Source organism: Gracilinanus agilis, chromosome 5, assembly GCF_016433145.1.
Source record: "Gracilinanus agilis isolate LMUSP501 chromosome 5, AgileGrace, whole genome shotgun sequence".
Classification (NCBI taxonomy): domain Eukaryota; kingdom Metazoa; phylum Chordata; class Mammalia; order Didelphimorphia; family Didelphidae; genus Gracilinanus; species Gracilinanus agilis.
In genome coordinates, this window is record NC_058134.1 from 14191289 (window position 1) to 14208466 (window position 17178).

At 45.7% G+C, this 17178-nt stretch overlaps 1 protein-coding gene across 1 annotated transcript in view; it reads right to left on the minus strand.

Moving 5' to 3' along the window:
- Positions 1 to 3576: 3576 nt before the first annotated feature.
- LOC123249721 (solute carrier family 40 member 1-like) overlaps positions 3577 to 17178 on the minus strand; it is a 16507-nt gene continuing 2905 nt past the window's right edge. Inside the window, 8 exon segments of the mRNA XM_044678854.1 lie at positions 3577 to 3872; positions 6630 to 7331; positions 8519 to 8773; positions 11643 to 11769; positions 12208 to 12323; positions 14680 to 14839; positions 15304 to 15386; positions 15696 to 15820. Of these exon segments, the coding sequence (XP_044534789.1) occupies positions 3577 to 3872; positions 6630 to 7331; positions 8519 to 8773; positions 11643 to 11769; positions 12208 to 12323; positions 14680 to 14839; positions 15304 to 15386; positions 15696 to 15820 (1864 nt within the window).

Below are 17178 nucleotides of genomic sequence, written 5' to 3' on the forward strand. Positions count from 1 at the left end.
CCAGCTGCCAAACTTCTGAAGCTTTCAAACACAATTAAAAGCCACCAGTTTCTTGGAAGATTTTTATATCTAAATGTGTGTGTGCTAATTACAACTATTAAGGGCCCCTGGCTTGGGATTTCACACCTTGTCATAGCACCATTTCTCTGTCAACAAGTTACATGAGGCAGACTTCTAATTAATTTACTTTCCTGATGTTTCTTAAATGTCCTTTATTCTTTTTTTTTTTTTTTTGTAAAAGACAACTATCACCAGGATTTATTATATAAAGTGCTAATAGGCCTAACTGAGAAATGCAAGCAAAGATATTCACAAGATCCTGTCCTTTCCACATTTTCAACTGGAGGTGAGTGGGTGGGAGAAAATAGATCTTTCTGCTCTGGGAGAACAACCTCTCTCACTTGGTAAACTTTCCTTAGGGAAAAATCCTCCTCCTGCGGTCTTTTAGTATATTTGGGTTATGTTGTACTTCTAGAACTTTGGGCATCAATGGTTTTTAACCCTTTAGAGATCACTAAATCTGCATCATCAGGATACCTTATTCCTCGTGTTCTCTATCTAACGTTTTCAGTGGTTGGTGTCCAAAGCCCAAATGAGCTTTATGACTAGCTCTATTATTTCCACTTTTGAACAAACCCAGAAATTTGCCCCCCCCCCCCAGTACAGCAGTGGTGAATGCCCACTCAAACAGCCTCCCAAGGTTCTGTTTACTTTGGGATAGAATTTTATAACAAGAGAAATTAAGACAATTTGCAACAGTTTCCAATGCCGGTGATAATAGAACTAAGGACAAAGTTGTGATTCATTAGTCTCAGCTGGTGGCGACTCCTTCCGAAGTAACGTTAATACCTTGTTAAATCATTTTGTTTTTCCTTTTCAAACTGGAATTCCTACTCAGCCTTCAAAGCGAAGATGGATAGAGAGAGTCAGATCTGAGGACGGGGCTTTAACAGACAGATGGCACAACTGATATCCGCTGCTCACTGGAAATACCTAACGCAGTCATTATTGCCTTTGTTTAAATCACAAATGGCTACTATTTCACTCAGAAGCCATCGCACAAGCATAAGGGTTTTTCCCTTATGATGGAATATTGTGGAGGTAGCATGTTTTTGTGTGTGTTTGGGGGGGGGGGGATACACTGCACCTGGAGTCAGGAGAAATCTGTGTTCTAATCCTGGCTCGAACACTTACTAGCTGCGTGGCCCTGGGCAAGTCCCTTATCAGCTCTGAGACTCAGTTTCCTTAACTGAAAAATGAGGACAAGAATACAAATTCTACCCACTGTTGGGGTGGGAGTGGGAAAGAAGGTGGCTGTTGTAAGCAAAGTACTTTAGAAACCTTAAAATACTCCAGAAATGAGCTATTAGCCTAACCTACAATTACACAACCACCACCACCTCCCAGGAGATGGGGGGTGAGGGGGAAGGGGAAGGAGGTATAAGTACAAATACCATCATTTTGGCAAGCTTAACAAATACCATTTTGATAGGCTAACAGCCCCTAGGAATCTATGACTAATCTTCACATTAAGACTTGAAGAACAGAAATTAGCAATAGGGACAATTGGCGTTATTCAACCCAGCCACAGCTGGCACATCTGGATGAGGGGTTGGGACTTCTCCACTAACGTCAATTAAGAAGCAAGCCCTCGATAAGACTTCTCTCTCCTCATGCCCCTTGACCTCGCCACAGCTTTGGACACTGTCAAGCACTCCTGCCTCCTCTATACTCTCTCCTCTAGAGGCTTCTGCAATACGTCCCCGTCTCGATTCTCCTCCTACCTATCTGACTGTTCCTTCCCAGCCTCCTTTGCTGGATCATTATCCATGTCCCACTCATTAGCTGTGAGTATCACGAGACATTAGTTACGTCGGGTCCTCTTCTAAGTGATCTCATTGGCCCCGGTGGGGTGAGTAGTCCTTTCTCTACAAATGGCTCTCATAGCCAGCTCTCATCTTTCTCCCAAACATTATTCCACATTGGCTCTTGCCTCCTGGACTTCACCAACTGAATGTCTCAAAAGCCTCTCAAAGTCACCAAGACTAACATGAAGCTTCTGTTTCTTCCCACGGCTATGTTTGTGTCCTCCAGATTTCACTTTTATGTTGTGGCACCAGGTTTCCAGTCACCCAAGTTTCACAACTTCACAGTCATCCTTGAATCTTCTCTGCCCCTCCTCTCCAATATCCAATCGGTCACCAAGTCTTGTCAATTGACTTTCACTTCTTTTACATCTGTTTCCTCATTTCCACTCACAACTACCCCGACCTTCAAGCTTGTGTCTTTGCTTCCAGTCTCTTCCCTCCCCAATCTGCCTTCCACTTAGCTTCTAAATTTATAAAGATAGTTTTGACCATGTTGACTCACTCCTCAAGAAGCTTCAGTAGCTCCCTATTTCCTCTAAAATAAGATACAAGAACTTGACATTTCAGTTCTCTTATAAACAAGAACCCACCTATCTTTGCAGACTTTTTTTTATATTACTTCTCTTCATCTGCTCTGCCTTCCAGTCCAAATGGTCCAAGAGTGGTCACCCAAGCTCAACATTCCACCTTCCATCTCTGTGCCTTTAATTGGGCTGTCTGTCTCCATGCTTCGAATGCTCTCCTTCCTCAAATATGCCTCTTAGAATATCTGGCTTCTCTCAAGGCTCAGCCCAGGCGCCACATCCTAGGCCTTTCTGAGCCCCTAACCCCCGTTGTTAATACATTCTCTTGTTGTTGTTAATACATTCTCTCTACTGAAACTACTTTGCATTTCCTGATCCATACTAGTGTAGATTAGAAGATCCCTGAGAGCTGAAAGTGTTTAGCTTTTACCTTTTGTGTCCCTAGTGCCCACCACAGTGCCATACACACAGTTGGCACTTAGTAAGCTTTTGTTGAAAAGAACTGAATTTAAATGAAAAGGACATTATTTGGACCTCCCATCGGCTAATCCTGACATTAGGTAGAGTCGGAATTTTCGCTGTATCATTTATATACAAGCGTGTTTCTTTTTCCTGAGGCTGAGCTATAGAAACCAATCCACAACAGAATTGTTCAGATGGCATTACTTAGGACAGGTTGTTAAATAATTCATCTAAGTTGTAGCAGTGCCCAAGCTGTAACTGATGTGCACATTCTATCCATCCTTCAAGGCCAGCTGGAATGCCACCTCCTCCAAACATCTGAAGCAATTTCTCTCTCATCAGATCTTGTGACATTTTCTACCCTTTCCATGCAGTCATGTTCTAATTTGTGCAGTATTCATCCGTATTCATGTCTTGGGCGAGGATGGAGAAGGCGAGACCATACTTCATATCTTTAGACATGGAAAGAACCACAACTGATTTTCTAGCCTGCCTCCTCAATTGTTGGCAGTACAGCAGTCACTTGATCATCCCCAACGGGGAAGGTGAGCTTGTTGAATGAATTAATCAATGAACAAATGAATGAATAAATGAATGAATAAATGAGGGCATCGACTAGTGGGAAAGTGGCTAGAAACTGTGATTGTGAAATCTGATCAATTTTATGTGAGGAAATTTCTCTAATGGGTGATTTTATCAAATAGGAAGAGTTAACTGGTTTCTCAAGTTAAAAAAGCCTCTCTGTCCTTCTTTGGTGTTTTCTGGGTAGGTAGATTTTGATTCCTGAATCTCCGTGCGTAAACAAAATACATGGTGTGCCCTATTATCACAAAGAGGATGGAAATGAACACCAGAAGCCCAAACTGTTGAGGGGCGGGGGCCAGGATGACAAGAATGAAATGGATAAGGTCCATTAGGTAGTTCATGGAGCACTGCACACCATTCACAGTGCCACGTTCAGAATCCGCAATGTTTTCCTGAAGGAGCTGAGTGACAGTGAGGTCGAAGGACCAGAGACCTGCAAGGGAAAGATTTGGGAAAAAAAAAAAAGTAGATGAAACTACAGCTAAAATGGCCTGCTTCAATACTGAAGTACTGTCAAAGTGACCTACTTTACTACTACAACATATCCAGAATCTATGATTTCAGAATCTATGATTTCCCATCTCCACACTCTCCGCCAAATGATATAGATTCAGGACTATTAAACCTAGTCCTTCAATAGTTACTATGGCCAAAAAAATTGGTTGTACCTCTCATCAACCAATCTGGTGATGAGCCTCTAGAAACCTAGCTGGGTCAGTTCCCCAAAGACAGATATTCTGTTAATGAATAAGATTTTCTGCTTTTCAGTTCTAGAAGTATCTTTGAAACTTTTTTTTTTTTTTGGTACTTGAAGAAGATACTTCAGCAGTATCTAGAAGAAATTGCCCTCTTTTGGCATATAGAGCCTTCAGGATGCAGGGGAAGAGTGCCTCATGTGTAGTCAGAGAACTGGGGTTCAAAGCCTCCTTACATGTAACATAGTCATTGAATTAAAGTGAGCCTCAGTTCCCTTTTCTGTAAAAATGAGAAAGTTGGATCAGATTATCTTGAAGGTCCTTTCTGGCTCCTGAAATAGGATGCAATGAAATCAAGGTCACCTCCACATCACAATGAAAATCAGTGCTTAGAGAGTAGAGCACTGAACTTGGAGTCAGGAAGGAAGACTTGAGTTTGAATCCTGCCTCTGCCCCTGACTAGTGGCATGACACTAGGCTTCTAGGCATCTTCCTCAGGCTCTAATGCCTCATCTTATAAAATAGGGATAAAAAAAATAGCATCTCTTTCCCAGGGTTGGGTTGAATCTCCAAGGAGAGGGTCTTTAAAGAGCTTTGCCAACATTCAAGACCTGCTAGAGTGTTGAAGATTATTATGAAGCATCTTTGAGGGAGGCCTGGAGACAGGTCAAGGTGACATTGATACCTGAAAGGACGGTAATGCCTGTCCAGAGGGAATGATCAGATTTGGGACAGAAAACAAAGATCTGGGCTTCATACAAGTTGATCTAGAACCTGAAAAAGTTCCAGCTCCAGCAAACTGGCTGTTGGCCTCCAGGAGGAAAAATTGACTGCCTTTTCCTCAACCATCCAGAACAACTATCATGCCTCCATACAGCCTTTCAAAAAATAAAGAGATTATCCATCTATCTGTTTGTCTGTCTTTCTGTCTGTCTGCCTGTCTCTCTCCTTATCTATCTGCCTCTCTGACTGTATATAAACAATCGATCTGTCTGGTCTGTCTATCTGGTTGAAGGGAGGTTTGACCTTTTAAAGAAACTCTAATCCTTGGGGTTCTCGGGGAAGAGAGAAGTGCCCATGCAGCTAGGATTAGGGAGGGAAAGAGTCTATAGGACTTGGAATCCTGCTTCATATTCCTCCTAGCTATGAGACTTTATTTTATTTTATTTTATTTAAACCCTCACCTTCCACAGTTCTGTGTATTGGCTCCAAGGCAGAAGAGTGGTAAGGGCTAGGCAATGGGGGTCAAGTGACTTGCCCAGGGTCACCCAGCTAGGAAGTGTCTGAGGTCAGATTTGAACCTAGGATCTCCCATCTCTAGGCCTGGCTCTCAATCCACTGAGCCACCCAGCTGCCCCCTAGCTATGAGACTTTAGTTGAGTCATTTGCTCCCTCTGAGCATCAGTTTCCTCCCTTAGGAAATGAAGAGATTGGACTTGGTGACCTCTAAGGTCACTTCCAGTTCTCTATGTTCTGAATGATCAGATTCATCGTATCATACTGGACAAGTCATCTAATATCTCCGAGCCTCAATTTCCTCATCTTTAAAATGGGAAGAACACCTCTCGCTGTACTACCTCATTGGGTTCCTATGAGAATCAAGGGCAGCAATGGATAGGAAATGCTTTGCAGGCCTTGAAGCACCTTTTCTTACTATTCATACTGACATGCGTTCATCTTTTCCAAGCGCTATTTAAATCTCTTCTCCGTTGGGCCCTTCTGGCAACTCCTGAGCTCTCAGAGAGTCCTTCTAGGTCTAAGAGCCTCTGGTCGCCGGTGGCAATGCTCCTCCCCAGCAGGAGGGTTGGCTGCAGCCAGCCGGCCAGGGGCCAGGCACAAAGGTGACCAGCACTCGGTGGCTCATTGGAGGTCAAGGATGGGACCTTGTTTGGGCAGGTTCTATGAGGTCTTCTTGGCCAGACCACTATTGGATTTGTCTTTGGGCAAACTGCTTCCTCTCTCCAGGTCTTACCCGCAGAGCCCCGACCCATTTACTTGGACCCCCGAAGACTCAGACAAGCCAGCATTGATAAGGAAGCAAGTAATCAGGCCCCCTCAGAGCCATCCATCATCCTCAATCCTGTTGCTCAAGAACGCAGAAAGCCCCTTCTGTGTGCTGGACACTGCAAGAAGCCATGTGGCCAGGTGGAAAGAGTTTAGGATGCAGCATCCCAGGTCCAAATCCCAGCCCTCACGCCGGGAGACTCGCCAGGGAGAGTTCTAGATGCCAGATGGGAAAGGATATGACTGATCTAGATCAAAGCACCCTCAAAAAGCCCAGCGCAGGGGAACCTGTCCAGACTCTGGTTCTCTACCCCAGCTGTCCTTCTGAGGACCGAGCCCGAAGGGGCCCCAGATGGCCTAGAACAGCACTGGATAGGCCCCCGGGACAGCAGGGAGAGAGGAGAACCCCCGCCCGAAGCTGCTTGATTTCTGGGCCCATCACAAGCAGCCACAGGACAAGACACCCTTGGACAGCTCCGAGCACAGCTTACCGATTCTGGCCAGGATCACGCCCGAAAAGAGCAGGATGATGGAGATGTACGACTCGGGCTGCTTGCTCTCCTGGGCGCCATCCATCAGGACGGTGTTGTTGGTCCAGTGGATGGTGGAGCGGCCGGGAAGGATGGGCTGGTTAACGTTTCTTTCCAAAGGAGAAACCCGCATCGGCTCCTCTTGGGGCAGCTCGTGCCGTAAGGAAGAGTTGTGGCTTAGCGGCAGAGAGAAGATGCCCAAGTCGAAGGGACTCCCGGGCGCAAAGACAGAAAACACACAGAGCAGCAGGCAGACTATGTGGAGGCAGCTGGAGATGATGCCGGTGTGGACCAAGCCGTAGGAGCGTCTCAGCCTGGTGAAGAGCAGCGTGCCCACCAGCCCCGAGAAGGCCGAGATGGCCATAAGGAGGCTGAGGAGGGAGCCGCCGATCCCCTGCGTGTAGGCGTAGCCGGTGGTGATACAGTCGAAGCCCAGCACGGTCGTGTACAGGAAGGCCAAGCCCAAGCCTGCCAAGAAGACGGTCTGCCTGCAGTATGTCTTCCAGCCATCGCAGCACGTCCGGACTAGCCTCCGCATCTTTCTAAGGCCAAGAGGAAACCCGGAAGTCATGTCCGGCTGGGCTTCCAGAGATGGACGGTCCTCCGGGCCTTCCTTGGGCACGTTGGCAAACTCATCGATGGTTGGACAAGAGTGAATTTCCCCTAAAACAAAAGGCGGTCAGAAAGGTCTTAAATGGCAGTTAGCATGGCAGCTTCTCTCCTCTCTCTGTCCCCTGCCTATACACCCCTTCTGTCCCGTCTCCACCATCCCTGCCCCAAACGTTGGCGCTCTTCTGGATTCGCTGCTCTACCTCGTGCCGACCATTGACCAAGTCGTGTCCATTTCCCTCCATGGCATCCCTTAATGGGCCCCCTTCCTTCTCCCCGTGTAACCTCACCCCCTCCTCGCCTGGGTTATTGGGATAGTCTACTCATGGGGCCACTTCAGATCTCCCTCGTTTCTAATTCTTCACCCACAGAATCGGAAAAGGAATTGGCCCAAGGCCTTGGTCTGGTCATGTCCTCCTCGGCTCCAAGGCTTTAGGGACTCCCCAGTGTCCTGAGCAGTGGCCTCCAAAATGGCGGCTGGGCCCCAGATTGACCATTCTCTGGAGACACCAGATGGAAAGCTCAGATCCAAAGCAAGTCGATGTGTGCATCAGGAAGTGAAAGTGGGTGGGTGGGTGGGTGGGAGAGAATTGGACATGCTCTCAACACAAGATACCTCATAGGGAGGATCAAATGATATAATATATTCACATACAATATAATCATATATATATATACACATACATGTATTTCAAAAAAATTTTAAAGGCAGCCCACAATGGCAACTAGGTAGCTCAGTGGATAGAGAGCCAGGATAGAGAGATGGCAGAGCCTAAGTTCCAATATGGCCTCAGACACTTCCTAGCTATGTGACCCTGGGCAAGTCACTTAACCTTAACTGCCTAGCCTTTACAGCATTTCTACCTTGGAACCAACAAAGTATTGATTCAAAAGATGGAAGGTAAGGGTTACAGAAGAAGAAATTAAAAAAGGACTGAGTCCTAGTGGTGGCCCATCCTGGAAGGAGCCAAGGAGTCAGGAGGGATGGGTAGAACCCTCGAAATGTGTTCATTCTTCATCAAACATTTATTAAGCTCCTACTCTGTGCAAGGCACTGTGCTAGAAGCTGGGGGCAAAGAGGACAAAACTGACCTAAAGAAGCTTCCATGGTGTGGGAAGGAGGGATAGCTGTCGTGTAGTCCAACACCTCCCCATTTCCCCCAACATCCCTCACAAATGGTCTCAACTAAAATCCCTCCAGGGAAGAAGACTGAGTGAGGAACCAGGGGAAGTGACATTACCTTGAGAACTGATGAGCTCCAGCTGCCTTTTGAGGAAGCTGTCCCCTGTGTACCGCCGGGGTTTGGCAGCCAATTGAGGCACTAGTTGATAAACCTTAGACAGAAAAAGGAACTCAACCAGCAGAGACACCAAGTTCCATCCCAGGATGAAGCCACAACCAATGACGTTGGACGCCCACGTCATCACCTGTCCCACGGAGAGAGGGGCGAAGATGTTGATGATCTGGTCCATCCTTCTAATCATTGCATTCATCCCTAGAACAGAGAGTAACCTGAAACATTTCCCTCGCACTCAACGGCCAAGAATGACTCAAGATGACACAGATCTCCTCCAGGGCCCAAGGTCCATGGTCATAGGCATGGAGAGCAGGGAGCTCGTCAAGACTCACTCTACATTTTTATGAAGGAGGAAACTGAGGCTCAGAAAGGAGAACTGATTCTATAACTCGTTAGTGCTAGAGACAGGAGCCAATCCCAAGGGTCCTGGCTCCTGGTCTAGGGCTCTCATCACAATGCTTGGCATGTTGTGAAAATACAAAAATGAGTGAGTGGAACACCCACTACCAAAATGTAAGTATTCCCTTTGATGTTGCTCTTGTTCAGTCATGAACGACTCTTTGTGACTCCATTTGGGGTTTTCTTGGCAGAGACACTGGAGTGGTTGGCCATTTCCTTTTCCTGTTCATTTTATAAATGAGGAAACGGAGGCAAACAAGGTTCAGTGACTTGCCCAGGGCCACACAGCTAGTATCTGAGTCTGGATTTGATCTCAGGAAGATGAACCTTCTTGACTCCAAGTCCAGTGTTCTATCTACTGTACCACTAGCTTCATTACCTTAGTGTAGCTTAAAAGTCAAGACTAGCAATAAAGGGACAACATTGCACAGTAGGAAATGCCTTGCATTTAGAGTCAGGAGGCTTAGACTCACAGACTGGGATCAGAAAGAAACATTAGAGGTTGGGGCTGTCCAACTCCATCTCCCATTCATCCTCTACTCAGCTGCCAGGATGATTTTCTAAGTTAATGGTCTAAGCATGTCATTTCTCTGATTGATGTCCTTCATTTAACTCCCTTTTACCTCCAGGATCAATTATAAAGTCCTCTATTTGGTTTTTAAAGTTCTTTATAATCTATAACTCTCCCACTTTCCCAGTTTTACATTCTCCCCAAACTCCAGCACTCCACACTGGCCTTGTCCTACTTCCAGTTTCTCGATCTCCCATCTCCATGCCTTTGCACTAGCGGTACCTCATATCTGCCATACCCTGCCTCCTCCTCTCTACCTCTTAGCTTCCCTGGCTTCCTTGCAGACACAACCCAAGTCCTGCTTTCTGCAGGTCTTTCTCAGTTCCCTGCTGCTAGCATCTTCCCTCTGAAATTACCTTCCATCTGCTTTGGAGATACCTTGTCTATACAGTTCTTTGCATATTGTCTCCCTGATTAGAATGTGAGCTCCTTGAGATCAGGGAACCTGTTTTTGTGTAATTTCCTTTCTTTGTAGCTCCAGCCCTTAGCACAGTGCCTGGCATCTGGCTAACAGTGAATGCTTGTTGACTATCTGCTTCCTCATCTGTAAAATGGCGGTGATAATGCCCATTGCTCTTGCCCCCATAGGGTTGCCAAGAGGTTCCAGAAGGTAATGGACCCAAAGAGCCCTGCCCATTTTAAAGTGCTAGAGAAATGCCAGCTTGCCAGTCAAGCCAGACACAGAGCAGGGTAAAAGGCCCACATTTGTGTTTTGACATGAAAAAGAGCCTTTGATCACCTGAAAGCAGGCAAACATGTCCCCTGAGTCCACCTGTCCCAAACTCTAATTTAAGGAGGAACCCAGCCAGAGGGCAAGGACAACGCTGTCTTCATTTCCCTGTAGGCTATATTGCTGCCTCATCTTCCCAGGACTTTCTCTACTGAGACCCTTCAAAGGGTACCTCCACCTCTTCTCCCCCATAGTTCCTGCCCTACCCTGAAGGACAATGGGAACTCCTAGAGGGCAGAGACTGTCTTCCTCTTCTTTTGGTATCCCCAGCACAGAGCAGAGTACTTAAACATTGTTTCAAGGGCAGGTAGGTAGCACAGTGGATAGTGTCAGGAGGATCTGGGTTCAAATCTAGCCTTAGACACTTCCTAGCTATGCTACCCTGGGCAAGTCACTTAACTCTAATTGCCTAGCCTTTGCTGCTCTTCTGTCTTAGAATTGATACAAATACAGAAGATAAGGGTTTTAAAAACAAATCATTGCTCTATTTCAGTGATGGTGAATCTTTTAGAGACCACGTGCCATGCCTCACACCCCTCCAGACCAGGTGCCAAGCATGCCCTGCCCACCCTCTTTCCTTCACCCTTCCTGCCTTAAACCACACAGGGGAGGGAGAAAACTCTCCCCTGGGTGGAGGGGTGGGTGATGTGAAAAAATGTCGTCAGGCACAGTGGACAGGGGGAAGGGAAGCAGTTCTGCTAGAGTCCCTCTGCCTTTCTAGTAACAAACTTTGCCAGGGGATGGCACATGTGCCCATAGACAGTGCTCCATGTGCCATCTTTGGCATGCATGCCGTAGGTTCACCATCACCGCTCTATTCCTTCATTCTCTTAGGACAGAGGAGCAAGGTAGGAGAAGGAGAGCTAGCTTGCGTGTAGCAGGAAACTAGTGTCTTCTGGAGGCTTCCTACTTTAAAGAATTATTTTTGCTAATGAAGTGCCAGAGGGGTAACTTGGGGTAGTAGATAATGAGCAGGTCTCAGAGCTAGGAAGACCTAGGCTCAAGTATTGTCTCTAATATATCTAGCTGTGTGACCCTAGTTGAGTCACTTAGGGGTTCTCATGGCCCTAGGCAAATTTTTCAGACTATGAGGTGCTAGTCTATGTTAATTGAGGTAATTTTCTCATCAGGAATTTCCTGTACTTAGGAAATCATAGGTCTGCCCTCCCCCTACATTTTAGCACCCTGAGTAGAGGTCCAGCCACCCTGCCCTCCTTGTGGCTCTCATCCCAGCCACCAATATTCCCTGCGGGCTCTACTGAATTTCCACATCATCCTTGTTTGAAGGAAATTCATTAAGAGGCTGGGCATCCTTTCACTTCTGCTTCCCAGAGGGACAAAGCATCTCCATGGTGGCTTGGCCTTACCAGCCAGCTGGCTTCTGTTGTCTCCCGTGATGACCACGATCCAGTCCCTCTGGATGGTGATGGTGAGGGCTGTGCTGGCCAGGTTGGCCAGATCTGCTAAGATGATCACTGCCACATAGCAGGCCACCTGCGGGGAGGGGTTGGAAAGCAGAATTTGCAACCCAAGAATAGACTTCCATGGGCGAATGCTTTCTGTGGCCTTTCAGCGACACTCCTCCCGAGCTGGGCTGAATAGCTCGCCCTCTTAGTGACACGTTCAGCTAAGGGGAGGCGGGAAGTACTATTCTCTTGGCTTGATGAGCTTTCTTCCTGCCCCCTCCACCAGCCCCAGAGCCGAGACTAATTTGGGCCCGGGAGACAGGCGGCCCACAATGCAGTTGTCTGCACGTCTGTGATTGGGGGTCTGATTCATAGCTTCAAGGTGAAAAGCAACTCTAAGGAAAGACCAGCGAGGTTCCCGGAAGGCTGCGGAAGAGGCGATCGCTGCTTGCCCCAATGGGAAGACATAACCCAGGCCTCCGAAGCTTGCCTCCACTGGGCAAGAGAAAGGGGTGTCCACACTTACCATGAGCCAGCCCTGCCCGATGCGCTCGATCTCACTCTTGTAGGAGAACACCAACATTAGCACTACACAGCAGGCAGTGACGGAGGAGTTCTGAAGAAATAGGGATGCATGGGCAACTGGTGGTAAAGGAGAGAGCCTTCACTTCCGAGTACTGACAGAAGAGAATCAATTCCCTGCCATTCCACACAGGCATTCAGCCGTAGCCAGATCCCCATGCCTGCCCCAAAGGAGATTTCCATCCATATCTCTTATCTAATAGAATATTATATGACATATAATACAATATAACGTGATATTATTAAATAATATCAATAATAAACTAGGATATAGGATAGAATACAATAGCAAAGTGATATTTTCATCAGGCAGGCACAACAGAAACGTAGCTCAATAATTTAGACCAGCATCTTGTACCACACACCACGATCCATTCTAAATGAACCAATAACATCACTACAAAATCTATTAGAGAATAATTGAAGGTCATAGCTTTCAATCTGTGTTTATGTCTCCTAACCAGGTGAAGGAGAGAGAGAGGATTATGGAAGACAAAACAGACAATCCAGATGACATAAATGGGAAGATTGCATGAAATTAATCTAAGTATGGAGGGCCTAATGGCCAGTGAGATAGCCTGGAGGTGATCAAGTTTGACCACAAATCCAGAAAACAAAAGAAAATGACAAAGTAATCCTCAAGCCTTCTGATTTCTCACCAGTAGTGATGGAAAGGCAAGGAAACAGAGCAGAAGAGTATGTACACATAGCTTTTTTTTTTTTTTTTTTAAGCCCATACCTTCTGCCTTAAAATCAATACTGAGTATTGGTTCCAAGGCAGAAGAGAGGTAAGGGCTAGGCAATGGGGGTTAAGTCACTTGAATGGGGTCACAGGACTAGGCAGTGTCTGAAGTGAGATTTGAACCCAAGATCCCCCGTCTCCAGGTTTGGCTCTCTATCCATTGAGTCACCTAGCTTCCTATTACAACAGAGCCTTTTGTGACCAATCAGAAAGGCAAATCAGCTGACTTCAGAATGGACCATTATTAGCTTGCTCCATACTGGGGGAATCTGAAGCTGTAATGCTAAATGGAGAGCAGGAGGAAAAAAGATGGATTGATGCTATCCCACATGGTGGACTACACCCAGCTCCCCCTCAAGTTACTTGGCCTTTACCTTATATTGACTCTGCATCCATTTGTATATCTGTGTCTATTTGTCATCTCTGATAAAGCATAAATTCCCTGAGGGCAGGCATTACTTCTCTTTGATCTTTGCATTCCCAGGCCCCAAAAGAGCTGTATCAGTAGGAGTTCTGTAAAGGCTTGTTTGCTGAAACTGATGGATGGATTGACTGGACCATATAAGAAGAGGGGGAGAAAGATATCCCACCAACCAAAGTTCAAGGGAGATGTGGGGCCAATTAGCTAAGTCCAGAAACGAATCCAAATTTATCTGATGAATAACTAACTTAAGTACATATCCCAATACATCACTGGCTCCGGAACATCTGTGTGGGCACTCCATCCAAAGCCTTTTCATCCCATATGACTCATCCATGCCTTCCATAAGTCCCTGATGGGAAGTTGGAGGGGCTTCTGAAGCTCCTAGTGGAGCCCGTAGGCAGTCAACCCAATCTATCATTCAGCACTCACTTTCTGGATGACCAGTACATCCTCTTTTCTTGCTTGCTTTGACCAGAAATCTCTTACAATTCTTGGTAATGGATTCAAGTCTAGTCACACAATCTATATGTCTCTTTGTTACTTTCCATCAGCAGGCTCGTACTTCTGTTAGAATGTAAGCTCCTTGAGGGCAGGGACAGTCTTTTGCCTCTTTTTGCATCTCCAGCACATAGCACAATTCTTGGCACATAGTAGGCATTTAATAAATGTTTTTGGATCGAATAGGATTGGAGCCAAGAGTAATGGTGCTCTGGATCTTCATGCCCAGAATCAATGGTAGCTGCTAGGGGCCCAGTGGATAGAGCATTGGAAACAAGAAGACCTCACTTCAAATACTGCCTCATACGCTTATTTAGCAGAGTGACCCTGAACCATTCACACAACTTCTCTCACCCTCAGTTTTCTCATATATAAAATGGGAATGATAATAGTCCCTAATGTCATAGATTTGTTGTGAAGATCTAATGAGTCTACATATGAAAAGTGCTTTTCACTCTCTAAAGCAATCTAGAGATGCTAGCTATTATGATTATCAGTCAAATAACTTCGAAACATCTGTTAAGTCATCTATAAAATGGGGATCATAATAGCACCTCCCAGAGTTGTTGTGAGGATCAAATGAAATCATTTTTGCAAAGTGTTTTGCACGTCTTGATTGGTTATCACCCTACTCGGGGGTGGTGTCTTTTCTCTTGTATCTGCCTCCCTTTGCATAGCTTCAAGCAGCCTACAAGTTTACCTCTTATTGGTTTAGCCAATTATATATGGACAGCTAGTCGAGAAGGAGTTACCTTTATTTCTTGGTTTTCTGTCGATCCAATCTCCAATTAAGACCCCAAATACCAACACAGATCCAGCCACCACTAAGCCAAAAACTGCTGTCAGGAGAAGGTTGCGCCCATATAACTCTATCAGGAACACGGACAGAGCAAAGTGCCACATTCGGTCCCCCTATATGGCAGCAAAGGCAGAAAAAACAAAAACAAAAACAAAGCAAAGAGGCAGGAGTTGGAGAAGGTTGTTCCCACAGTGATCGATGAAGTACAATTATAATAAATAAGATGCATAGACGCTGGGGACAGACCATCTTGCTGGGGGATTTCAGAACTATGAAGGCTGGACAACATTTTCCTAAAATAGCTCTCATTTATCCAGTGTAGTGAGGTGCAAAGAAGACTGGATTTGGAGTCAGAGGACCTGCGTTCAAATCACTTCCCCTCCCTGGACCTCAGTTTCTGCATCTGTAAAATGAAGGGGTTGGACTTGACCTCTAAGATCCCTTCCAACTCTAAGTCTAAAAAGTGACCCCATGTCAAGATTTGTTGAAAGACTTAATGTGAAATTCTGATTGTTCTCAACCTCCTAGCTCTCTTGACCAGTCACAGAACAAGCATAATTATTGGACTTCATCTTACCCATATAGAAAGTGCACAGCTGACATAAACCAAAAATCTCGGCCCCAGGAGGGAGTTCAAAGTTGCCCCTAAAACACACACAACCAGACCATTGTAAGATTAAAAATTAATAACCAAATACTTCAAGTATCATATTTTTATAAGAATTTATTAATAATAACTTGAAGAAAAAGGAAAACGACAGGCTTAGCAAAGAGAGAGTTGCCCAGACCACCAAAAGTCAGAAGTGAGAGTCAGGAGGAGAGTGTGGGAAGAAGCCCAGAGGTGGGCTTACACACAACTTTATCAATACAGCGAAAGGATGCAAAGTAGGGAATGTAATTCAAGGAATTCTGGGACAAGTAAAGGAATTCTGGGGAACATAGTCCTGGGGTACACAATTCTATTTACACATTACAAAAGACATTTCCATGTAAATCTTGTCAAAGACACATGTGTTTCATTTCCTCTATGCAAAGAAAAATCTGGCTGGCCGTAGCCTAGAGCCTCGGTGGTGAACTTATGGCGCACGTGCCAGAGGGGTCACTCAGAGTCTTCTCTATGGACACACACACTGTCACCCCAGCACAGAGTTCACCAGAGTTTGTTACTAGAAAGCTAGAGGCACGTGGGGCTGGGCTGCTCCCCTTCCTCTTCTCCACTTGTGCCTGAGGACATTTCTCACATCATCCACCCCTCTAAAAGGTTTGCTATCACTGGCCTAGAGCTGAGAGCCTCACTAGTGGTGTTTTTATCTGCCTGGGGTGGAAGGTGGGGGTGTTATCCCAGAAATCTGGAGCAGGCCCCTCTCTGATCCCAAGAAGTGGCACCGGGACCCTTCCCCAGAGGTTCCCATGGCTCTCTTCCTTGTTAGAAGTCATGTTGAAGGACCTTCCTCAAAAGAGGACAAAACTAGATCCTTTGTGCTTTCCAAAGCATCCTTTCCCTTCCATGGTCACACGTGGCTTATTTCAAAGCCCCAATTTTTCAGTAGTGGATACAGTTCAGAATTTGGCATCTAGAAGACCTGAGTTCAAATCCTGCTTCACATACTTCTTAGTTGCATTATCCCCAGGTGAGTGACTTTATATCTCTTAGTTATGCAGCCAATAAGGACTTAGTATTTGCTTATTATGGGCCAGGTGTGGTGGTAAGTACTGAGGAGGCAGCTTCTTCACCTATAAATTAGGGACAGTAAGAACATTCATGTCATACATATGTGGAATGTATGTGTATAAAGTTCTTTGCAAACATTGAATACTTCTATGGATGTTAGTTATCATAGGAGGATGAATGGCAGGGAACCCTTTAGGCTGAGGAATCTGTTTTTTGTACCTTGAATAGAGTCATATGCACCCCCCAGAACTAGGGCTCATGTTTCTAGCAGGCTTTCCAAGGGACTTTGTTCACAACAACTCCATGCCCTGGGGAATGTGGGTAGAATTTATCTCATTTTACAGATGAGGAAACTGAGGCTCACTGGGGTGAAGTGGCCTAGCCATGGTCAAAGAGCTAGTAAGAGTCAGTCAGAATCTGAACCCAGATCTTCTTGCTCCAAGTACAGTGCACTCTCTACCATGTCATGCTATGTTTCAAGAATATCATCTTATGATAATCTTAGGAATACAAATGATGGTACTATAATTTAATAATGCAGAACCTTCCAAGTGGAGAGGAAGACTTAGTTCCACTGATAATTTGTATAAAATTTGCCTTACACCAAGATAAAATATTTGGAAATTGTGTGGACCATATATCCTAACAAGAGGAGAAATAAAGTCAGCTTCTAGTGACCAGGATCTATTTCTCTCTCTCTCTCTCTCTCTCTCTCTCTCTCTCTCTCTCTCTCTCTCTCTCTCTCTCTCTCTCTCTCTCTCTCTCTTCTCTTTCTATTCT